This window comes from Osmerus eperlanus, chromosome 2, assembly GCF_963692335.1.
Source record: "Osmerus eperlanus chromosome 2, fOsmEpe2.1, whole genome shotgun sequence".
In the NCBI taxonomy this organism is placed as follows: domain Eukaryota; kingdom Metazoa; phylum Chordata; class Actinopteri; order Osmeriformes; family Osmeridae; genus Osmerus; species Osmerus eperlanus.
Window position 1 is genome coordinate 1,553,511 of NC_085019.1, and position 24,177 is coordinate 1,577,687.

Below are 24,177 nucleotides of genomic sequence, written 5' to 3' on the forward strand. Positions count from 1 at the left end.
GTCACCACTGAACTATAAATGGCAACTTTCTTAGATGGATATTTGGTTCCATGCTCATATCGAGGGTAAAGTATGAAAATGTATTGCAATTCGAATTATGCTCAAATAATATTTAACAAATGTATTGTCATTTTTACGGAACTACACACTGTTCAAACGTATTTTACCGCTGCGAACATGGATTCAAAACCATACTTAAACGGAAATAATGACCATGTCGAAGTCCATTCTGTACATTGCGCGCGACCACGTTACACTTTTTTCGAGTCTCGGTATTCCCGGAAGAGCACCGTAGACAACCGCCGCCGCTCCCTCATCGCCATTCACAGGCGCGTTCTTCAGCGTACTAGGAGCAGCAAAAAGGTAAGGGCCGAGGAAAATAGTTTTGCAACTTCTCTTTCTCACGATCGTGTACAATTTAAACTAATTTAGACTGTAAGGGTTGGTGCATTTGATATAGATCACTCACCGGTGCAGTGAACGGTAGTTGGCTAGTTACTTAGTCTAGCTAGCCCAATTACACAACGTTAGTTGAATGACTGAGCATGTAGCAGCAGCTAACTTATTCAGACTTAATTAGCTACTCAATATCGTTTCACAATTTTTTTTCTGGTGTTGAATCTACTGAGAAAAAAATGCATTGGTTGTATCTCCATTGTATTCAATATTTGATGTATTGTAAGTCCCCAAGTTACACTCTATGGGTTTTTATTAAAGTTGGCTCCGAGCTTTGAGGTTGGGAAGTCATTGAAAGAGCAACACGTATCTATCATTCATGTACAATGAACTGATTTAATTTAATTTAATTCATTTTGAAGTAGTGTAAGTACAGTTCGTGGACCACGGCACTTTGCATGAAACTATCACATTTGTTTGGTATTAAGTCCGAAGGTGCACATGGGATCATGTCATCCTAAATTGCATGAGCTTAATATTAAACTCTGGCGCTAATTTTATTTGGCAGCTCTCCCTGAATTGCTCCTCCCAAGGTTTCTTCCATTTTTTTTTCTCCTGTTGAGAGTTTTTTGGGAGTTTTTCCTTGTCTTCCTTGAGGGTTTAGGTTGGTTGAGGGGCAGTTCTATGGGCATATGTGAAGCCCTCTGTGACATGCTTGCGTGTAAAAAGGGCTATACAAATTAATTTGATTTGATTTGATTTGAGCTCTGCAAAAAGCAACATAAATATGTAAACTCGTCGAGTGACTGACTTGACGAGTGTCAGTTACTCGAATTCACTTCCTGGATCTAGCCTAAACTTACCTGATCACCCAATTTAACCCTGAAAGTGACAGGATAGAACTGATTCAGTCTAATTGAACCCACTTTGACACTCTCTACTTTGATATTTGTGATTATTTTGCTTTAGATCGATGTCATTAGAGCGACAACTTATGCGCTAGCTAACACATCCGCAGCGTGTCATGCTCTCACAAGTCGACGAGCTCGCTGAAGTTCACGGCTCTTTCTGATGCGAAGCTTCCCTTCCTGTGGCTGTGTGCGCGCGTTTATGGTAGTTTCATGTCTGGACTTGGGACACGAGTAGCACATGTTTTTATTTGATAACGTTTTCAGTTACTCTCAAAACCATGATTGTATCAAGTGGTTCCAGTTAATCTACTGCTAAGGAGTTATTTCTGGGCCAGGTACGTCTGGGAGTCTATCGATAAATTAAGCGTCCATCAAGTGTGAAAATCCGTGTGTGACAGAATATACCTGTGATATCCACGTTTCCGGAGGTATGGAGAGGCTTGATGAATATTCTACTGTTCTCCCCTAGACAAAAGCCAGATCAGGGGTCGATAGATAAGTCTGTATCTCTAAGAGTTGTTATCTCAGACACTCCCCCCCCCCCCCTCCACCATGAAGTGTCACGACAATCCTGACCCTGTTTCCACTCAGACTCAGAGGACAGGAGCAAGGGTTGCTATCTTTGCCTCTCTCTTTCTGTCTCTCCTTAACAAACACACACACAAGCGGAATTATCATGTAGAAGGCAAAACAACATCAACAACAACACGTCTGTGTTCTTGGGTCTAGCTCATTGTGCTTGCATGAGCCTTAATACCAGACCCTCTCCCCCTGGAGACTCTGCAGCCATGCTGTCCAGCTCCAGGCACCAGGAAGTGAATGGCTCCTGTTCTAGAACTTTCCGGTTTAGAGTGACAGAGAAACTTGGAATGTCGAATTTCGAGCTCTGGACATGCCTGTGAAACTGAGAGAGTGTAGTTTGTAGCTTTGTTAAGAGGTCGTATGTTGAACCTGTTTATATTTACATTTACATTTAGTCATTTAGCAGACGCTCTTATCCAGAGCGACTTACAGTAAGTACAGGGACATTCCCCCGAGGCAAGTAGGGTGAAGTGCCTTGCCCAAGGACACAACGTCAGTTGGCATGACCGGGAATCGAACTGGCAACCTTCGGATTACTAGCCCGACTCCCTCACCGCTCAGCCAACTGACTCCCTTATATCCGGTTATGTATATGTGGGAGACCTACTCCCTCTCTGCGCTCCCTGGTGACATCATGTCGTTGTATCAAGTGTCTTATCCATCATGAGAGGGAGACGCTAGCAGCTTAACGACAGGAACTACCTGCTTCGGCCACTCTACAGCAGGGTTGTTAGTTTGCTGGCTGGCTGACTGTTTATTGCCAGAGGCTGCTGGCTGGCTGACTCGCTGACTGTTCACCAGAGAGAATGACAGTCTGAATCAAGAAGTAGGTCCTGAGTGTGTGTGCACACACGCATGAATCCTATTTGACTCCCCTTGAGTGGTTTTAACAGTCCTTTGCCAGATGGTGTGACAGAGAAAAGATCAGTAAACTATCGCTGTTGTATTTAATCTCCTGTGTCTCAGCCTCTTTCATTAATGTCATCCTTTACTATTTGCTGCTGTTTGTAGCTCTCTAACTGCCCCAGCCTCTATAGCCTCTGCCCCAGCCTCTATAGCCTGTGGCCCAGCCTCTACAGCCTCTGCCCCAGCCTCTACAGCCTCTGCCCCAGCTTCTACAGCCTCTGCTCCAGCCTCTACAGCCTCTGCCCCAGCTTCTGCCCCAGCCTCTACAGACTCTGCTCCAGCCTCTACAGCCTCTGCTCCAGCCTCTATAGCCTCTGCCCCAGCCACTGCCCCAGCCTCAGTCCCGGCCCCTGCCCCAGCCCAGCATGGGCCAAACAGTTGACATTACATCAAACCTGCCTGCCCTTCCAGCCAAACCCCACATCAGACAGGCCTAAGGCTCAGAGAAGGGCTTCAGCTCTGTGGAGAAAGGCTTACAGGTAATGTGGAGAGGATCGTACAGACAAGCCCGGAACAAAAACCTCTGCATTAGCACTGTGTGTTCGGTCCACACTCGTCTCTCTGACGGATATGAGTCACCAAGCCCTCTGCAGAGGAAGCAGGAAACGCATTCTCATCCTGTTGAGATGCAGGCTGGGTTCTCTCCACTGCAGAGAACACAGGCGACTTTCACACCGCATGTCACTGTCAGATATATGAGTGCAATCATTTAGCAGGTGTTTTTCATCCAAAACGACGTGCAGAGGCTCGAACCTGGGACCTCCTTGATCCACAGTCAGATGGGCTGCACTAGTGAGTGTGTGTGAGAAGACTACAGCACTGCTAGAACGTGTGTAAGAGAGAGGGGGGGGGGGGAGAGAGACAGAGCAGCAGATTCAGACTCAAGGGGATCTGCTTCATCATCCCAACCAGCTGCCAGATCAGTCATCTAAGATCACGTTGGACTATCTCACCCTAATCCTCTGAGGTGTCCCTTCATCTGTGTGCTGTACGTTCCTCCTGGCCTGTGATAGGCTGGGCTAATCACAGTACCAAACCCAGGCCTGCAGACAACCCCATCTGTGATTTCCCAATCCCCACTTCCTCTTTCTAGGCCAATAGTTGACTAGCAGTCTCTCCGGTTGCCATGTTTCGTCACTACCAATCCCTCTTTTTGTGTTCGGAAGCTATCTTCATTTAATAAGTCTGTCACAGCCAAACCAGCAGTGAGTCTCTGTAATCCCAGAGAGAGAGAGGCAGGGAGAGAGAGAGAGAGGCAGAGAGAGAGAGAGAGAGAGAGGCAGAGAGAGAGAGAGGCAGGCAGAGGAGAGAGAGGCAGGCAGAGGAGAGAGAGAGGCAGAGAGAGAGAGTTAGATGGAGGAGAGAGAGAGAGATAGACGGAGGAGAGAGAGGGAAATGGAGAGGCAGACAGCAAGAAAGATGGCAAACAGAGTCTTGTTTTCTCAGAAGTAAACTTGTCTCAGCCCTGCATCCCAGCCCTGTGTCTCCTGCCAGACTCACCAGGACAGTGAGCGAGCAGAACTAAGATACTGGCTTCAACATTGTCTCTCAATGACATCACTGTCTTACGGTCACGGGAATGCCGTCTATCAAACATGCCACTGACAGGCCTGCTAGGGGTCGGGTGGGCTAAAGATTGGGGCTATGCTGACCTTCGTGAGGAGGTGACTGTTCTAAGAAGTTGATTTTAAAGAGAGTAGCTGCAGCTAGCTAGTTGCTAACTACCAAGCGGCACTGAACAGCACATTATCTGTTCCTCCACACACGCATGCTCCAGCCTGAAACCCTGGTCTCCAGTCCATCCACACACAGACATACAAGGACCCCACCCAGGGCTAAGAGGCCTTGCTGTCTCTGTAAGCCTGCGTCCCTCATGTTGATCCTACGTCTCTCTGCCCCCTATCAGAACACTCATGGAGGTTGTCATGGGAATCCCCGGACGTGTCTCCCCTGACACCTTCAATCCCTGCTCCCTCAGACCTGATCACCCCCTAATCCCACCCCCCTTAATCTGATTACCCAGATCGTTGCTAAGGAACAGGGCCTTAATCAGGTCTCAGGCCATAGCAGGATCTCTGTGTTGGGATGACTAGGTCCCTGAGCCTGGTAATCTCCCAGGGAGGCAAGGGATGGAGTGGGGAGCTGGGCTGAGGGGAAGTCACAGGGTCAAAGTTCAGACCCTGGCTTGATCAGACCAAGTTGGATACAGCACTGTTGACTATTTGACATGGGGTATGATTGTTTTTCGTTAACCCGGGTCAAGACTGAGCTGGTGGGAGAGGAGTCCAAACGGGGATCAAACCATATACCCTAACCACAAAGCTTACACCCCTAACCCAAACACATGCCCAGGTCCAACCCTTGACCCCAGAACAAAGGAACGTATCTTAGTTTGGCATCCACAGTTCATGAGTCGCTCCTGTCAGTAGAGCTATGATGTGTTTCGATGTTGTCTAGCACCAGCCCAAGATGGAATGACCATCGGGAGATTATGTTGTTGTTGTTGTGATTCAATCTATTGAATCAATGTCATGCTTGTTAAACATGGCTGTGCAGAGTGAGGTGCAGCTGAAAGGCGTCCATTGAGCTGCCTACAGGTCTGATTGTGTGGTCAGCTGACTGCCTACAGGTCTGATTGTGTGGTCAGGTGACTGCCTACAGGTCTGATTGTGTGGTCAGGTGACTGCCTACAGGTCCGATTGTGTGGTCAGCTGACTGCCTACAGGTCTGATTGTGTGGTCAGGCGACTGCCTACAGGTCTTATTGTGTGGTCAGCTGACTGCCGGGGCGGGGATAACAACTATGCATGGCTGCAAGCTGCAGAACCCCGCTGTGGCTAAATAGTATCAAGTTACACCTTGATAACACTGGGATGACATCATGAGGGAGGGAGGGAGGGAGGGAGGGAGCGAGCATAAATTCCAGAAAGTTGTCAAAGAAATGTATTCTCCTTGAGACGGAAAACAACATTTGAACTCTGATTTGTATTCGAACAACTGATTTACCAAACTAGATTAAGTTGAGGTATTTTATGTGTCCTTTCTTAGACTGCACCCATTACTCACTGTGGAGTTCGCTCAGTATCAATCTTGAGTGATTGTATCTAATGTTTGTTCCGCTGACTAAGATTTGGTCCTCACGCCTCTCATTTTCTGACCTGGTCATCATTGTTGTCTGTCCTCAAGTATCCCCTTGCCTGTCCTCGCATGCTGAGAAACAATTCAGCAAAGAACCACAAACAAGCTCCTGAGATTCTGAGGTTCTCTAAGGAGAGAGAGAGAGAGAGAGAGAGGAGAGACGAATGCCATCAACTCTGTCCTCCCACGCGTCAATCATAAACCACGCAACTCGCACACACACACACACCTACACACACACCTACACACACACACACCTACACACACACACACACCTACACAAACAAACACACAGATACAGCTGAGATGCCAAAACACACAGCAGGAGAATGAACACACAGTATTGAAGTAAAACAGGAATTTCAGCTTTTATTGGATCGCCATAGAATGCGCTCCAGATGAAAAGAGACATTTTTCGAGCTAGTTCCTGATTGGCGGAGGGCCCAGTCTGTGTGTAATATGCAAAAGAGAGACTTGGATGACAAACTCAGGATGGAGGACAAATGGGCAGAGAGAGGGAGAGAGAAATGGGGAGAGAGGAAGGAAAGAGGATGTTAATTGTGGCTGCAGGTTCATCACTGTCCTCAGGTGTTTGTGTGTGAGAGGTTGCCAGTTTGCAGGTGTGAGGGCTCAGGAATGCTTGTTTGCTGTGGTGGGATTTGATGAGCCGTTTATGTCTGTGAGTCTCGCCTGTTAGCCTGTGGTTTTACCGCTAGCTGTGTTACCACTGTGGTCGTGCCTGGCTCACGTGGAACGACATCAAACGTGAGTGTGAGGGAGGGAGTGTGTGTGTGTGTGTGAGATGGAATCATGGAAACATTAGGCTTGTTGAGTAACTCTTCTCACACCTGAGGGGCCCTGTGGTTTTATTGTGTTATTTTCTTTCACTTCTACTCTCTTTTGCTTCTACTCTCTCTCCTGATTAAAGTTTCTCATTTTTGTTTTACCCTATTTTAATATCATGCACCCCCCCCCCCCCCACACACACACACACACACACACACACACACACAGAGCAAACACAATTATCATAGTCTAATTTTAAAATACACTTTAAACATAATGTGAGGGCTGTGCTTAAAGTTTCATTTCCAATTGTTGGCTAGGTAGTTTCCTGTGCACACACACACACACACAAACTTGCGTCATCCAGTCCATTGTTCTGTCTCTGTGTGGTCAGATTAACAGATCCTCAGAGACACACCGATTTCTCAGTTTATTTACACCGCGGTAATCTCTGCTCCTGTCTCATTAGCTTGACCCAGCCTGGTCCTCGGTTTCACTGCCAGGTGATTTAGTGTTTCTGCAGAGTTGCAGGCACGTAGCTGGAATAGTTTGAACACAGAGGCCCGGAGGGGGAACAATGTTGAAAACGGCTGGATACTGTACAGGTGTTCCAACTGCTTTATAGGCCTTCTGCGCGCGCGTGTGTGTGTGGGGGAGGAGTGATGGATGACCAGTCTGTCCTAATACTGTAGACTAAAGCCCCCGTATCCTAACTTCTGCGTAAAAGCGATCTGGATAGGAAACTGCTACGCAGAGAGGAGACACTATGATATTGTTTAGAGTATTTCCAGCAGGAGGTTTATTGAATCTCTCTCCTCTTCCTAGTTTTCACCGCTAATGATGTCGCACTGGTCGATGTGGTTAACGTCATCCGGACGGACCAGTAATTGGGTGATTCTGCACAGCTGGAGGCAACTGGCCATGTTAGCTAAATTATCTTAATTATCTTCCCTCGTTACCATTAACTGGGTTAATGTTGCTTTCAACAGTCGCACGGCGAGTTTTACACTACGCTTTACCCAAGTTAGCTGTGTCCTTAGATTAGCCTTCCTTTCCACTACACAACAATAGCAAGGCCAGCCTCTCAATTCAATTCAGTCGAATTCTCCTTCTTCCAGCTAACTTTAGCTGTACTCAAAACATGCATTAGCCAAGTTGGTTTCCTTTTATTGTGTTTGTGTGTAATTTATTCTGTGTGCTGTTTTTGTCTGTGTATCTGTAACGTTTGAATTGAATGACTAGGAGGTAGTCTAAGTTAGCTAGCTTCCACTTGTCTACTTAGTACTTACTACTTAGCATAGTACCGGTAGGACAATAATAGAAGTAGCAGGAGTTGTAGGAGGAAGGGAGGGAGAGCTGAAGTTTAGATAAAGATCTGTAAATGGACCACCCGGCCTTATTCTTAGCGGGACTCTTAAGTTCACAACCTGCTTACGGACACACAAACATCCACGTCCTTCTGAACTCCCTGGAGAATGGAGCGTGTGTGCGCGCTTGCGCGTGCATTTGTTTCAAGTCTGCTAGTGTTGAGCCAGGGACCAGCCAAACTGTGTGCGTTTGCCATGGTATATCCTGGGAAGGTCTGTCAACCACGGTTCTGTAGTCTGCCGGCGGCTACTTGTGACGATAAGTACTATACCACGTTCCCATCTTGGGACTTAACGGGTTAATCCTGATGGGTAATAAGGGTAATGAACTTGAGCAGAGGGACTGGTGTTAGTTGTTCAATAAAGTCGGCAAAACATTGCTAACTTTATTTTTTACAGCTTAATATCAGAGGGACAAAGTATCAAGAGCTAACTGGAAAATATCACCTTACTGTCCTGTATCTGAAGGAAACTTAACAGACGTATTTACTTAGTGATTGGTTTCGTAATATCGACCGTATAGAACGTCAATGAGGCTCTGTTGTGTAACACCAAGTCTTCTCTCTCTCTTTCCCCCGCTCTCTTTCTCTCTCTCTCTCTCTACCTCTACCTCTCTACCTCTCTCTCTCTACCTCTCTCTACCTCTCTGTCTCCCGCCCCTCCAGCAGTAGAGATGGCGGAGCAGGAACCTACCCCTGAGCAGCTGGCAGCGTTGGCGGCAGCGAACGAGGAGGAGGGGGGGGTGAACTACAAGCCCCCCGCTCAGAAGAGCCTGGCGGAGATCCAGGAGCTGGACAAGGATGACGAGAGTCTGCGCAAGTACAAGGAGGCTCTGCTGGGGAACGCCCAGGCAGCTGCTGGTCAGTTTCACACACACACACACAGAGGAGGATCAAACTCACACACAGGTGGAAGTATCCTGATTTAATCTCCCTGCAGTCATATTTTCTACTCTGTCAGCAGGCTTTCATTACGTGTGTGTGTGTGTGCGTGCGTGCGCGCGCGTGTGTGGGGTTATGAACCAGACATGTCCAGACTGAGACCACACCCCCAATGCTGGAGGCTTTGTTGATAACAAGCCAGATACACACACACACATGCTGGGAAAGAGGTCAACACTGCCAGTGTTCTTACTGTAGAAGTATCAGGGACCCCAGCCAGAGTAGCCAGGTTGGGGTCATCCAGCTGACCTTGGGGTCGTACCGTACACCCTCAGTGAACCTGCCATCTCCACGATGGCCTCTGGTTCAGATGAACGGGGTCATGGGCGTCCTGTGTTTGATGTCTCAAAACAGCCGGCCGACGTCTCCACATCCTGTATTAGGGTCAGATTACAGGTCAACAGGAGGTGTCTGTGTGTTGAAGTGATCTGTGTTACAGGTGACCTCTGTTTTAATTGTGTCCTGTGTGTGTGTCTCTCGGTAGACCCCAGCGCCCCCAACGTGCAGGTGACGCGCCTGACCCTGATGTGTGAGACCGCCCCCAACCCTCTGACCCTTGACCTCCAGGGTGAGTAGCCAGCTCTCTCTCTGTCTCTCTCTCTCCTTTTCATCTGCATCTATTTCTTTTTCTTTCTGTGTTATTTCTGTTTCTCTCTTCATTTTTTTTCCTTCTCTCCCACCTCACCTCTCCTCCTTTCCCTCTCCTCCCCTTGACCACTTCTCTTTCCCCTCTCTCCCTCCTCTTTCCCCTCCATCTCCCTCTCCTCCTATCTCTCTCCCTCCTCTTTCCCCTCCATCTCCCTCTCCTCCTATCTCTCTCCCTCCTCTTTCCCCTCCATCTCCCTCTCCTCCTATCTCTCTCCCTCCTCTTTCCCCTCCATCTCCCTCTCCTCCTATCTCTCTCCCTCCTCTTTCCCCTCCATCTCCCTCTCCTCCTATCTCTCTCCTCTTTCCCCTCCATCTCCCTCTCCTCCTATCTCTCTCCTCTTTCCCCTCCATCTCCCTCTCCTCCTATCTCTCTCCCTCCTCTTTCCCCTCCATCTCCCTCTCCTCCTATCTCTCTCCCTCCTCTTTCCCCTCCATCTCCCTCTCCTCCTATCTCTCTCCCCCTGATCCTCTGTCTACTCTTGGATGTGAAGGACTGTGTAAAGCCGTCCTTGACAGCGAGAACACGAGCGTAGCTCATATTTTCCACATGAAAGCGTTGGGAGGTTGGAACCAACGAGTCCAGATGTCTGTTTCCAGAAGACGTGGTAGCAGGGCTACACAGCCTCATAGCCTCAGGTTCAAACAGCCTCATATCCTCAGGTTCAAACAGCCTCAGGTTCAAACAGCCTCATATCCTCAGGTTCAAACAGCCGGGACAATGTGCTCGATTTGATCCCTTCTGTCACCTAGGGTCAAAATATGAATGATGAAACACGTGCATATTTGTACTTATTGCTCAATGCTCATGGTCACTGACATGGGGCTTTGGCTAACTTAATGCATTACAGTGGATTGCAAGATCAGCTGGATTTGTATATATGCTACATAGTTGGTTGTCATGTAGAATATCATTGAATTGAAGAGATTTAAAGATAATTAATTGTGTGATAATGTGAGAACAATCGCAAAGACACATTGTCTGTTTTAAGGAGTGACAGTTGACTAATGTTAACATTCAAATTTCTGTTGTGATGATGTTGTTTCAACCTTGATATATTCAGCCTGGCCAGAGGCTCGTGAAATGTTTACATTTACATTTAGTCATTTAGCAGACGCTCTTATCCAGAGCGACTTACAGTAAGTACAGGGACATTCCCCCGAGGCAAGTAGGGTGAAGTGCCTTGCCCAAGGACACAACGTCAGTTGGCATGACCGGGAATCGAACTGGCAACCTTCGGATTACTAGCCCGACTCCCTCACCGCTCAGCCAACTGACTCCCTATGTTCTAGAACTTAAGAACTATCCAAGCAGGCAAGTTACCAAACATTCCAACGACATTATAAAACGTCGGATAACGTTGATGAAAGTGGATTGAGCTGTTTTGGCAGATTTGAGTTTTTATAGCTTGTCTATCCTCAGCCCTGCTAACACAAGCCCCAGGCAGGCCTGCTAACACGAGCCCCAGGCAGGCCTGCTAACACGAGCCCCAGGCAGGCCTGCTAACACAAGCCCCAGGCAGCCCTGCTAACACAAGCCCCAGGCAGCCCTGCTAACACAAGCCCCAGGCAGGCCTGCTAACACGAGCCCCAGGCAGGCCTGCTAACACGAGCCCCAGGCAGGCCTGCTAACACAAGCCCCAGGCAGCCCTGCTAACACAAGCCCCAGGCAGCCCTGCTAACACAAGCCCCAGGCAGCCCTGCTAACACAAGCCCCAGGCAGGCCTGCTAACACGAGCCCCAGGCAGGCCTGCTAACACGAGCCCCAGGCAGGCCTGCTAACACGAGCCCCAGGCAGGCCTGCTAACACGAGCCCCAGGCAGGCCTGCTAACACAAGCCCCAGGCAGCCCTGCTAACACAAGCCCCAGGCAGCCCTGCTAACACAAGCCCCAGGCAGCCCTGCTAACACAAGCCCCAGGCAGGCCTGCTAACACGAGCCCCAGGCAGGCCTGCAGTGGGACCTGCTTTGGGGACGCGTCATCGAGAATCGAATTGTTTTTATTGAAGGTTGTTAGTGAGGTGTTTCCTGTGCTGGGACGCTAGGAGGCAGTTCTGGCCTCACACAGCCCTCGCACACACACACACACACACACATCCCTGCTTGCACGTTACAGTGAATCTGGTTCAGTAGAGGAGCTGTCCTTGCTGCCACCTGGTGGACGTACCTGTAACTGCAGACACAACTGTACATCTGGGTTTTGAAGGCCTTGACTGACACTTACCTGATGCTTTCTGTTCTCCATCCCTCTCTCTTTTTCTTTCATGTTTTCTCCATCTCTCCTTTTTCTCCACCCTCCCTCTCCTCTCATAATTGCTTAATTACTCTCTCTCTGTCTCTGTCTCAGGTGATCTGGAGGCCTTTAAGAAGCAGTCCTTTGTGCTGAAGGAGGGAGTGGAGTACAGGATAAAGATCAGCTTCAAGGTGAGCTGCCTGCTCTGGGCCGGGTCTGCTTCAGAGTGGTCCGGTGGGATCTGGATAGTTCTGGTTCTGATCAGAACTCTTTCTGCTTCCTCATTCCTCAGGTGAACAAGGAGATCGTCTCCGGGTTAAAGTACGTCCAGCACACCTTCAGGAAAGGAGTGAGGAGTAAGTTCTACAGCCAGCTCTCTCTCTCTGCCTATCTCTCTCCCTCTCTCTCTCTGCCTCTCTCTCTCTGTCTCTCTCTCTGCCTCTCTCTCTCTGTCTCTCTCTGTCTCCTTCTCAGTCTCTCTCTCCGTCTCTCCGTCTCTCACTCAGTCTCTCTCTCTGTCTCTCCCTCTCTCTCTCCGTCTCTCCCTCTGTCTCTCTCTCTGTCTCCTTCTGTCTCTCTCCCTCTCTCCCTCTCTCTCCCTCTGTCTCTCTCTCTGTCTCCTTCTCTGTCTCTCTCTCTCTCTGCCTCTCTCTCTCTGTCTCTCTCCCTCTGTCTCTCTCTCTGTCTCCTTCTGTCTCTCTCCCTCTCTCTCCCTCTGACTCTCTCTCTGTCTCCTTCTGTCTCTCTCCTTCTGTCTCTCTCTCTCATTTTGGGAGGTTTAACATGTGTAGATTGACTCCTGTCCCCTCTTGTCCTCCCCTAGTTGACAAGTCGGACTACATGGTGGGCAGCTACGGGCCGCGGCCAGCTGAGTACGACTTCCTGACCCCGCTGGAGGAGGCACCCAAGGGCATGCTGGCCCGCGGCACCTACAACATCAAGTCCAAGTTCACCGACGACGACAAGCACGACCACCTCTCCTGGGAGTGGAACCTCAACATTAAGAAGGAGTGGAAGGACTGAGACCGCTGCACTCGCACGCCCTCCCTCCCTCTTTTTCTTTTCTCCCCTTGAGATGAGAGGTGGAGAACTCCTCTCTCTACCTCCTCATCTTCTCTCTATCCCCTCTTTCCTTCTTCTCTTTCTTTCTTTTCCTCTCCTTTTTATTATTTTGGGATTCTCGATCAAAGCCGTTGATAAAGTGATGAAGGGTCTGTCTCTCTCCGTCCTTCACCCTTTCATCCTCTCATTCCCATCACTTCATCATTCCATTTCTTCTCTTATTTTATTCCTTTCTAATGAGTATCGAGTCTTGACAATATATTTGTATGGAGACAGCAAACAATGTTCACAATCACGGTTTTGCGTGTCGACTTGTTTGTATATAAAAGAAGAAAAAAACAAACACAAAAACAAAAAAAATATTGATCTGTTGATGCTCTTTATATGAATATTACTGGAGTTTAGATATGTGAATTTCATTGTCCTTTTCTCCTCATTCATTCCCCTTTTCAGTTTTGCTTACCTGTTTGTCTGAATTTTATATATGACCATGTTCTGCCTTAGAGAGAGTAGTAACCATGGGCGACGCTGTTGTTGGCCCATGTCCATGGTAACTGGTAACTAGTTCTAGAACCTGTCTGTGGATGCTATAACGTTACCCAGGAAACCAGCCAGGCCTCTTGTACAGAAACACTTCTAGGAGTTTCACACCTGTGGCTGTTTTGTACTGATGTTACCTATAGCCAATCAGAGGCCCTCTAGCACGCTGGTCATGGTGTGGGCGGGACTTGCCCCTCCCTCATCCTGAAGCCTTGTGGCCTTATAGGTGGAATCTCGGCCGACTGTCCTTGATTCCTGCCTCCCCACCTGCTTCCTTATCTCTGTTCAAACCATCAGAAGATAGGGTCTGAGGGGAGGATGCGAGGAGAGAGTGTTGAGACTAAGCCCAAGTGCAGCTGGTATAGCCACGTAGCTAGAGCCTTCCCAGTCCTGACAGACCAGAAAGCAGAGACAGATGAGGTTAGACCACTGCACCACTAGGCACCTAGGAACCAGAGGACACCGGTTTTATAACCTTGGGTCACCGAGGAGGGTGGAGTTAGTACCTTTTCAAACTTAAATCGCTCAAAACAGGGTAAACCCCACCCATGGGGGCTGGACCGTGACACATAATGCTAGCCCTTATTCTCTGGGGGTGTAATTCCACCGTCGGGTGGTTTTGTTTATGACTTTTATGTCACAGTTTGATCACATTGCTAGCTACATTGTTCATGTTGAGGAACTGACTCAGATTAACCTCATCTATTGTGGTCAAAAGTCTTCTAACCAGACATCAATGTTGTCAGGTGACCCAGACTGCCTCAGAAGAAGGCTGTGTGTGTGTGTGTCATCTGGCTGTGATGAATTCCACACAACGGCTGTCCCAGAACTCCCCTTTATTCCCCCTCTGCTGTAGAACATCCATCAATGTCTGTGCCTTTTATATAACAGCTACCCTCTACACACACAGACACTGGCCTGGGCTGTACTCTACACATGCAGCCCTGAACTTTGACCCCCGCGTAAATACGCACAGGCCTGTACTTCACCCAATAGGCCCTCTCCAGGTTTCATATTTTTATACACTCCAGCGTCATGGTGACGTGTCCCGTAGTTCAGCTGGTTAGGGGGCGGTCTCACAGTACACCGAATCAGGTATCCATGACGATGTTTTCTCCGGTTGGGATTCTGTCTGTGTACGTTGTTTGTACCAGCTGGAAGATGTCTGCTCACCGTGTCGACAATAAAGTGTTGAGACCCGAACAGCTGCCTCTGTCCTCATTCTGTCCCAGAGACAGACCCAGGGTGGGTGTGAATTATACAATGATAATCGGGGGTCAACTTGTTCTCCAGGACGTAAAGTAATATTTACAATTACAGGTATGAACGATATATAAATGTATCGACCCCCCTGACCAACAAAAGGTTTCTAGTTTTTTCTTTTTTTTTGAAAATATTTGTTCAACCTTTTGAAACTTCTCTCCAAAAATGTTCTAAAATATTTTTCTTGTCCATGGAAGCAAATCAGTGACATCTGAGCGGAAAAAATTCTGATTGCAACATCCGGGATATCAAGGTATTGCTGCCTCAGACCCTATGCTCTATTTTCTTTTACATTTAAACATTTCAATTTTAAAGAGGTGAATTCAAAACCAACACATTTGGTGGTGTTTAAATTTCAATATTAAGTATTCAATGCCTTTTAAAATTCAAAACATGTCACTGATTTGCGTCCTTATCCACGCTTCTTTACTTTAACTTAACCCTTGTGTTATCTTCGGGTCATTCTGACCCATCAGTCATTGTGACCCACCGTCGTATTGCGACAGATTTACCGCATACAAAGACAAAGTGAAGCATTTTCTTTTAACCGTTGGGCTGTCTCAGACCCCCCACATTGCAAAGGTTAAAAGAAAATTATTTTAATTTGTTTTTGTATTGGGTAAAATTGGGTAAACACAACGATGGTTCGTTATGAACCTTTGGGTCATGTGACCCGAAGGCAGCACGAGGGTTAAGGGAAAAAGTCAGCACTTCAACTTTTAGTCTTTTTAAACATGAGTATCTGTACTTTTACTTGAGTGAACAATGTGTACACTTTTGCCATCTCTGGTTAAAAGCGTACCTTCATTTATTATACAGGGTCTAACATTTACACACATAAACACACAGCCCAAGGATATTGCAGACAGTTTTATTGAACAGAATGTTAAAGCACGTTTAGTACCATGACTCATTAATGGTCCACCCCCCAAAAAGCTGTATATTTATGTCTATGTTTTGACTTTAAAACGAATTAAGCATACACGTAAAGTTTGGCAGCTGGCATCCCTCACTGTGTTCGAAACAAACATTTCCTCAGCGAAGTTATATGGGACTTCATTGCGCTTCAACACATTGTATGAGTCAGCAGTTTAGAATTTTTTGAACGCCAGGGCATCCCAGATGGGTGGAGTTAAAAAATAATTTGGGCTTTTAACTCTACCTTTAATCAAAATGTCAACTGAAGCTTATGAAACTATGTGTAAATCTGCAGTACTTGCACAGGACATATAAATTAATAGCTTAGTTGGCTGTGAACGTAACAGTGCATTTGGCATCGTCAACACCGCTCGGACATCTCGAAGACATGGAGTCCTAAATGGACATTTATCGCCACTAAACAAACAAGCTTAAACATACCAGAGACTTTGGTATGTTTAAGTATAAATAATTTGGTTACTTATATCAAGCATCGCATCCTATCAATTCAACTTTTGTGCAACTAGAATTAAGATTCGGCAAGATTAAGTGATTATTTGTTTGTTACTAGGTTGCAGTTCCATGCGTCATTCTCATGCCTAGAGAGGTACTGTAGCTAGACGAGCAGCGATCATCAGCTGTTGTGACAGTCTGTGTTCAGACTTACTACCATAACATGGCCGCCACCACTGGCACAAACACACATCAGTGTTTGTTTACCTACATTTTAAACAACACATTACGGAACCACTGGTTTATCTTAGTTGTGTTTACAATATTTTGCAGGATTGTCTCATTAAACACAGACTATGATAGCTGTCTGCATAAACAACATTAGATCAACAAACAAGGCTTGGAGTTTGGCAGTTCAGAGATACAGGGGTTTATGACATCATCAACATTGGAGGGAAAATCAAGAGAAGCCTTGAAACATTTCCTTCCTCCCTCCTTCCCTCCCTCCTTCGCCTGGCTTTCAGTGCTTGCAGTCACAGACAGGAAGTGATGTCACCCCACTAGGCGCGATCACTCTGATGAGCCAGAGGACTGCACAGGACAGTGCTCTTTTAACACCAGGAGCGTTTCTCTGGATTCACCTCATGAGCGTGGACCTACGCTTATAAACACTCAACGACTAAAATGAACACGCCTGGTGTTAAAAGAGCACTTTGAAATATGCTGTGTGTGGAGGCCAGCTGGGGGGAGATGCTCCTGGTCTTTCATTGGCTTGTGTGTCAACTTCTCCTTTATGTTCATCTATGAATCCAGCCTGGAGAGAGAGAGATCAGTTTACTTGCTGGTCTTCCTGTGATCTCTCTCCTGATCCTCCTTCTTGCTGCCCTTCCTTCCTTTGCTGGAGTTGATGTCTCTCTTGGTCTTCTGCAGCCGGGAGAAGATCTCCTTGAACAGGGCCTTGTACTCTGGCGCGTTCTGGCCCAGCCTCTTGTCCACCTGCTCCACCTGCAAATTCAAGTCGATATTACATTTACATTTTTACATTTAGGCATTTAGCAGACACTCTTATCTAGAGTGACTTAAGGTGAGTAAGGTGAAGTGCCTTGCCCAAGGACACAACGTCATTTGGCATGGCCTGGAATCGAACTGGCAACCTTCAGATTACTATCCCGATTCCCTAACCGCTCAGCCACCTGACTCCCTACGATATCCAGCGTTATTTACGTTCCGTAGTTAGCCTACTAACTTGACCACAGCGACACACTAAACCTAAACCTGCATTCAAACCTACCTGCATAGTAACCCAACATGCTGAATCCTAACCCTTCCTGACAGTATGTACCAAACCTACATACTAACCCAACCATCCTACATATGAACTGCAGCCACACACATCCTACATCTGCAGCCACACATCCTACATCTGCAGCCACACATCCTACATCTGCAGACACACACATCCAGACGGCCTCCACTCGCCTGTCTGCTGATGCCCTCCAGGGCCTCAGGAGTGGAGGGTGTCTGGGGCGGGGTGGGGGGTCCTCCGGTGGCTCCCAGGGCCCCAGGAGAGGGCCCCGCGCTGGGCATGATGCACTCCCTCATGGACGGGTCCCTGGAGACAGGCCTGGAGGTCTGGACGCCGGCGTGACACAGGCTCTCCTCGTGACGACGGCACTTCCCCAGCAGTTCCTCGTACCTGGGGTCAGGTGGGTCAGAGAGGACTGTAATGCAGGTGTGAGAGGAGAGGACTGTAATGCAGGTGTGAGAGGGAGAGGACTGTAATGCAGGTGTGAGAGGGAGAGGACTGTAATGCAGGTGTGAGAGGGAGAGGACTGTAATGCAGGTGTGAGAGGGAGAGGACTGTAATGCAGGTGTGAGAGGGAGAGGACTGTAATGCAGGTGTGAGAGGGAGAGGAGAGGACTGTAATGCAGGTGTGAGAGGGAGAGGAGAGGACTGTAATGCAGGTGTGAGAGGGAGAGGACTGTAATGCAGGTGTGAGAGGGAGAGGAGAGGACTGTAATGCAGGTGTGAGAGGGAGAGGACTGTAATGCAGGTGTGAGAGGGAGAGGACTGTAATGCAGGTGTGAGAGGGAGAGGAGAGGACTGTAATGCAGGTGTGAGAGGAGAGGACTGTAATGCAGGTGTGAGAGGGAGAGGACTGTAATGCAGGTGTGAGAGGGAGAGGGGAGGACTGTAATGCAGGTGTGAGAGGAGAGGACTGTAATGCAGGTGTGAGAGGGAGAGGACTGTAATGCAGGTGTGAGAGGAGAGGACTGTAATGCAGGTGTGAGAGAGGACTGTAATGCAGGTGTGAGAGGGAGAGGAGAGGACTGTAATGCAGGTGTGAGAGGGAGAGGACTGTAATGCAGGTGTGAGAGGGAGAGGAGAGGACTGTAATGCAGGTGTGAGAGGGAGAGGAGAGGACTGTAATGCAGGTGTGAGAGGAGAGGACTGTAATGCAGGTGTGAGAGGGAGAGGAGAGGACTGTAATGCAGGTGTGAGAGGGAGAGGACTGTAATGCAGGTGTGAGAGGGAGAGGACTGTAATGCAGGTGTGAGAGGGAGAGGAGAGGACTGTAATGCAGGTGAGGGTGAAGCAGCTCGTACTTCTCCAGCAGAGCGTGATACTGCTCGTCCACCTCCCTCAGGATGGACATCCCGCGCTTACGGACACCGTTGGCGTGGAGCGCGTAGCTGCCCTGCCTCCGCCCCGACGCGTCCCGCGCCGAGATGGCGTTGAGGGCGGTGTCGCTGCAACTCTTCCTCACCTGCCCTCCTCCCCCTCCCTGGCCTCCCCCCTCCCCCGCCTCCCCCCCTCCCCCTTCCTCCTCGGGGGTGTCGGTTTCCGGGGCGTTGCTTAGCAACGTCTGCTCTAGCCCCTCCCCCTCCAGGAGACAGAGGCGGGACTTGCGCAGCTGCTGCATCTCCTCCAGCTCCGCCTCCAGCTCCTGCACGCGTAGCTGGCACCCCTCCGCCCCCAGGAGGCGCTGTTCCAGGCGCTCAAACTCCTGCAGGACGGCCGAGCACTCCCGCTCCGCCCCCTCGCGCCGCCCACGCTCCATCGCCATGGTGGCGCGCAGCGACGAGACCACGCCCCTCAGGCGGTCGTTCTCTTCGTCCAGGGGGCGGCGGTCCGACGACACCAGGTCCACGCTGCCCGGGTTGGCCAATAGGAAGCCATCCTCGTACCTGGAGAAGAAACAGCAGGGTGGGTTACAAGCTTTATAGATATAGTGATATTCTTGGTCACATGTTAACCCATGTGATCACAGTGCTGGACTGGAGGGTCGGAGCGTGTAGAGGTGTCGGGGTCTCAGGGAGCAGGCAGGGCTGTGGGGGTTTGGGTGAGTTTGTTTCGTACCGAGGCGCGGTACAGAGCTCTTTGATGCAGGGGAAGGAGTGAACAGTCTTCCTCCTCTCTCTCTTCTCTCTGCGAACCCGCAGCTCTTCCAGGGTCCTAAGCTCCTCCACTCTGGCTGTCAGAGTCTCCACCTGGCTGTGCAGTGTCTCCATGGTGCCTGTCAACCTGGGCGCACACACACACACAAAACAAATGCACCCAGGCGTACACATACATGTACACACATACAAAAAATCTGAAATTTGTCTAGGTACTTTAAAAGCCGGTTACATAACCAGCTAGGTACCATTCCTGTATGTTTCTACTGATCCAGTATTACACCAGAGGAATGAGGTTATGTTTATTTTGAACAGTGAGAGCCATTCACATACTAAGCCTGTTAGTTTCTCAACCAAATATGACTGAGCTGAAAGTCCCAAGGAAACACATTAAAGTTTTGCAACTGCAAAACTCGTGCAAACTTATACAATTAGAATATGCAGCTAATGCTTGTGTCGTGTGTTACAGTGTGTGTGTCTGCATGTTCAAGTGTGTGTGTGTGTGTGTCTGCAGTGTGTGTGTGTGTGTGTGTGTGTCTGCAATATGTGTATGTGTGTGTGTGTCTGTAGTGTGTGTGTGTGTGTGTGTGTGTGTGTCTGCAATGTGTGTATGTGTGTGTGTCTGCAGTGTGTGTGTGTGTCTGCAGTGTGTGTGTGTGTGTGTCTGCAATGTGTGTATGTGTGTGTGTCTGCAGTGTGTGTGTGTGTGTGTGTGTGTGTGTGTGTGTGTGCAGTGTGTGTGTCTGCAGTGTGTTTGTCTGCAGTGTGTATGTGTGTGTGTCTGCAGTGTGTGTGTGTGTGTGTGTGTGTGTCTGCAGTGTGTGTGTCTGCAGTGTGTTTGTCTGCAGTGTGTATGTGTGTGTGTGTCTGCAGTGTGTGTGTGTGTGTGTGTGTGTGTGTTCACCTGTCGATCTTCTGCTGAGAAGTCTTGCTCTCCAGCACCAGCTTCTCGTTGGTGATCTCCAGCTCCCTGGCTGTCACGTCCAGCTGCTCGTACACCTTAGCATGCTGCTCGTTCATCTCCCTCAGCATCTCCAGCTGCTTGGACATGTACTGCAAACACACACACACACACAACTAGGTATCACACTGAGCCAGCGTACTCTGTACTACTGCAGGAGGGATGACAACTAGGGTAAGGGTTAAGGAGACAAGCACTCTCAGATTCTCCCTCTCTCTCTCCTTTCTTTTTATCTTTGTCTCCCCCTCTCTCTCTCTCCCCCTCTCTCTCTCTCCTAGTATGGGTGAGTGAGTAAGCAGAGCTGCTGTTGTGTCTCATCACTGCTGCTCTAATTGACTTAGTGATGCCGGGCAGAGAGGACAGGAGAGCAGGAGAGACTGATTGATCAGTAATTGCATCCTCAGCAGTTTGAAACACACCCACACACACACACATCCGCAGAGCATCAGACGGATGTTTTGACCTCGATGACGGAAGTCATAACTAACACACCCAAACAACCACACACCCAAACAACCACACACACACACGCCCACACACAGTTGTGTACCTCTATCTCCTGCAGCTGGTCCTCGTTGGTGAGGTACATCTGCTGCAGGGAGTCCTCCAGGTCCTTGTTCCTCTCCAGCAGGGTCTTGCCCAGCTCTGCTGCCAGGTGCAGGTCTGGAGAGAGGGAGAGCACAGGAGAAGCATTTGATCATTATTTAATATTGTTATCCCTTTTTCAAACGCTGACATAGAGTGCACACAAACACACCTACACATACAAAGACATACAGTATACACACACACCCAAGCATACCAAAACACACACAAACTGCAAATCAATAACTTCGCCCCTCAGTAGGGATAAGAGAGGGAGAGAGAAAGAGAGAGGGGGGAGAGAGAAAGAGAGAGATAGAGAGGGGAGAGATAGAGGGAGAAAGAGAGAGACAGAGAGAGAGACAGAGGGGAGAGAGTAAATCTGATGGTTGAGCTCAGCCTCCAGGAGCAGATTTTTCTTAATCTGTCTTCTGATTAAGATGAGCTACCGTGACCTCCCCTGACATCAGGAGAGAGGAGAGGAGAGAAGAGGAGAGGAGGGGAGAGGAGAGGAGAGGAGGGGAGGGGAGGAGGGGAGGGGAGGGGAGAGGAGAGGAGAGGAGAGAGGGGAGGAGGGGAGGGGAGGGTAGGGGAGAGGAGAGGAGGGGAGAGGAGAGGAGAGGAGAGGAGGGGAGGGGAGAGGAGGGGAGGGGAGGAGGGGAGGGGAGGGGAGGGGAGAGGAGGGGAGGGGAGGGGAGGGGAGGGGAGAGGAGAGGAGGGAGGGGAGGAGGGGAGGGGAGGGGAGAGGAGGGGAGGGGAGGGGAGGGGAGGGGAGAGGAGGGGAGGGGAGGAGGGGAGGGGAGGGGAGGGGAGGGGAGAGGAGAGGAGAGGAGAGGAGGGGAGGGAGGGGAGGGGAGAGGAGAGGAGAGGAGAGGAGGGGAGGGGAGGAGGGGAGGGGAGAGGAGAGGAGAGGAGAGGGAGGAGAGGGGAGGGGAGGAGGGGAGGGGAGAGGAGAGGAGAGGAGGGGAGGGGAGGGGAGAGGAGAGGAGAGGAGAGGAGGGGAGAGGAGAGGAGGGGAGGGGAGGAGGGGAGAGGGGAAGAGAGGAGAGGAGAGGGGAGAGGAGAGGAGGGGAGAGGAGGGGGGGTGAGAGGAGAGGAGAGGAGAGGAGAGGAGAGGGAGAGGAGAGGAGGGGAGAGAGGGGGGGTGAGGAGAGAGAGGAGGGGGGGTGAGAGGAGAGGAGAGGAGGGGAGAGGAGGGAGGGGAGGGGGGTGAGAGGAGAGGAGGGGAGGGGGGGTGAGGGGAGGGGAGGGGAGGGGAAGGAGGGAGAGGAGAGGAGAGGAAGGAGGGGAGAGGGAGGAGGGGAGAGGAGGGGAGGGGGGGTCTGAGAGGAGGTGACTGGGAGGGAGGGGAGGGGAGGGGAAGGAGGGAGAGGAGAGGAGGGGAAGGGGAGAGGAGGGAGAGGAAGGAGGGGAGAGTCTGCTAACACTAACTCCTCTGCCTCTTGTTCCTGTTCCACAGGCTGTGTGAGGGAGGTTCACACCCTAAACACATCTCTCTCCTCACACTTGGGATATATGCTGAGACACACACACACACATCATCTCATGCGTTGCCGGATCTTTCTGCACGTGTAACTCTGTTTCTCTCTGATGCCCTCTGATGTTTCACTCCAACATTCTGGGTCAACTGGCAGAGCATGACATCATCAGTATGACATCATCAGTATGACATCACCCTGCCCCCAGCCATCTGTGCAGTCAGTCAGCACACAGAACCCGGATGGTCACTAACAAGGAGATCCATAAACACTCACACCAGGAAGATATTCTAGATTTTACTCAGATTAGTACATCAGGGCCCTCTGAGGCCCTGAGGCCTGGGTTTGAGTCCTGAGGCCTGGGTTTGAGTCCTGAGGCCTGGGTTTGAGTCCTGAGGCCTGGGTTTGAGTCCTGAGGCCTGGGTTTGAGTCCTGAGGCCTGGGTTTGAGTCCTGGGGCCTGGGTTTGAGTCCTGAGGCCTGGGTTTGAGTCCTGAGGCCTGGGTTTGAGTCCTGAGGCCTGGGTTTGAGTCCTGGGGCCTGGGTTTGAGTCCTGAGGCCTGGGTTTGAGTCCTGGGGCCTGGGTTTGAGTCCTGAGGCCTGGGTTTGAGTCCTGGGGCCTGGGTTTGAGTCCTGGGTTGGACCCATTTCCTTCATGTATTCCCCCCTCTCCCCTCCCCTAAATTTGGGTTAATCTGTGCCTGGGAAACAGTCACTGTGTTATGTGGAATAATCTCTAATCTCTGTCTACTCCACTATGCCGCAGACGGGATTCCTGGTGGCAGATTAAGTTAGATTTGAAACGTAGAATTACTTTTCATGTTGATTATGGTACAGTATGCTGATATGAGATTAACATGCAGAGTTGTCTGCCTGCAGTCTCTATTCTCTCTCGTCTGTCTGTCTGTCTGTCTGTCTTCCTGTCTGCCTGCCTGCCTGCCTGCCTGCCTGCCTGCCTTACAGTGCTCTATTCTAGGGCTGCACCAATCACATTGAACATCACTTCATGCCCCAAATTAAATAAGGCTGAGATGTCACACTGCCACGCCCTGCAGTGCAGACAAACACAATCTCACAGACACACTACATGCCTGCCTGGCATTTTCACATTTAGCGTTAATTTCACAAAGGTCCACTTCAGTGTTTCCAAAGCGTGCATCAGTGTGAGTGTCTCAGGGTGTTACAGTGCAGCGTGTGGGAGATAAGCTGCCTTCTCTCACTGCTCTCCTCTCCTCTGCTGTGTGAAGCCTTTGTTTACAACGCCACAGAATTCTGAGAATGTCCAGCATGTGTCCTAGAACTACAATTCCCATCCTCCTCCTTGTTACCTCATCAGTCATCGAAACTCCCAGACAGAAGTTCAGATGACATGTCCTCTCCTCTAACTTTCTCTCCTGTCCTCTCATTTCCTTTCCTCTCCTCCTCTATTTTCCTCCATACATCTCTTTATTCCTCTCCCCTTGTCTCTAATTCTCCCCTAGCCCACCTCTCTCCTCCTCTCCTCTTGTCTCCTCTCCTCTTGTCTCCTCTCCTCTCCTCTTACATTTACATTTAGTCATTTAGCAGACGCTCTTATCCAGAGCGACTTACAGTAAGTACAGGGACATTCTCCCCCGAGG

At 49.6% G+C, this 24,177-nt stretch overlaps 2 protein-coding genes across 4 annotated transcripts in view; one reads left to right on the top strand and one right to left on the bottom strand.

The window, feature by feature from the left end:
• The first annotated feature begins 221 nt into the window (after positions 1 to 221).
• Positions 222 to 14,708, top strand: LOC134040661 (rho GDP-dissociation inhibitor 1-like). Of its 3 annotated transcripts, none has more exons than XM_062486691.1 (6): positions 222 to 363; positions 8,751 to 8,944; positions 9,507 to 9,594; positions 12,018 to 12,094; positions 12,196 to 12,259; positions 12,727 to 14,708. In XM_062486691.1, the coding sequence occupies exons 2-6, from the start codon at positions 8,759 to 8,761 to the stop codon at positions 12,924 to 12,926; spliced, it is 615 nt and encodes a 204-aa protein (XP_062342675.1). In that variant the 5' UTR covers positions 222 to 363; positions 8,751 to 8,758; the 3' UTR covers positions 12,927 to 14,708. The 3 variants fall into 3 exon arrangements, with proteins under 3 accessions (XP_062342675.1, XP_062342683.1, XP_062342667.1); XM_062486699.1 differs by having other exon boundaries at positions 231 to 363; positions 8,754 to 8,944; XM_062486683.1 differs by lacking the exon at positions 222 to 363 and having other exon boundaries at positions 8,751 to 8,945; positions 9,511 to 9,594.
• Positions 14,709 to 15,623: 915 nt separating this feature from the next.
• Positions 15,624 to 24,177, bottom strand: part of cdr2l (cerebellar degeneration-related protein 2-like) — an 11,876-nt gene continuing 3,322 nt past the window's right edge. The window contains exons 2-7 of the mRNA XM_062486294.1: positions 21,050 to 21,162; positions 20,443 to 20,591; positions 19,501 to 19,665; positions 18,747 to 19,328; positions 17,619 to 17,835; positions 15,624 to 17,144 (exon numbers count right to left, since the gene is read on the bottom strand). Of these exons, the coding sequence (XP_062342278.1) occupies positions 16,974 to 17,144; positions 17,619 to 17,835; positions 18,747 to 19,328; positions 19,501 to 19,665; positions 20,443 to 20,591; positions 21,050 to 21,162 (1,397 nt within the window). The 3' untranslated portion in view covers positions 15,624 to 16,973. The remainder of the gene's footprint in view (positions 17,145 to 17,618; positions 17,836 to 18,746; positions 19,329 to 19,500; positions 19,666 to 20,442; positions 20,592 to 21,049; positions 21,163 to 24,177) is intronic.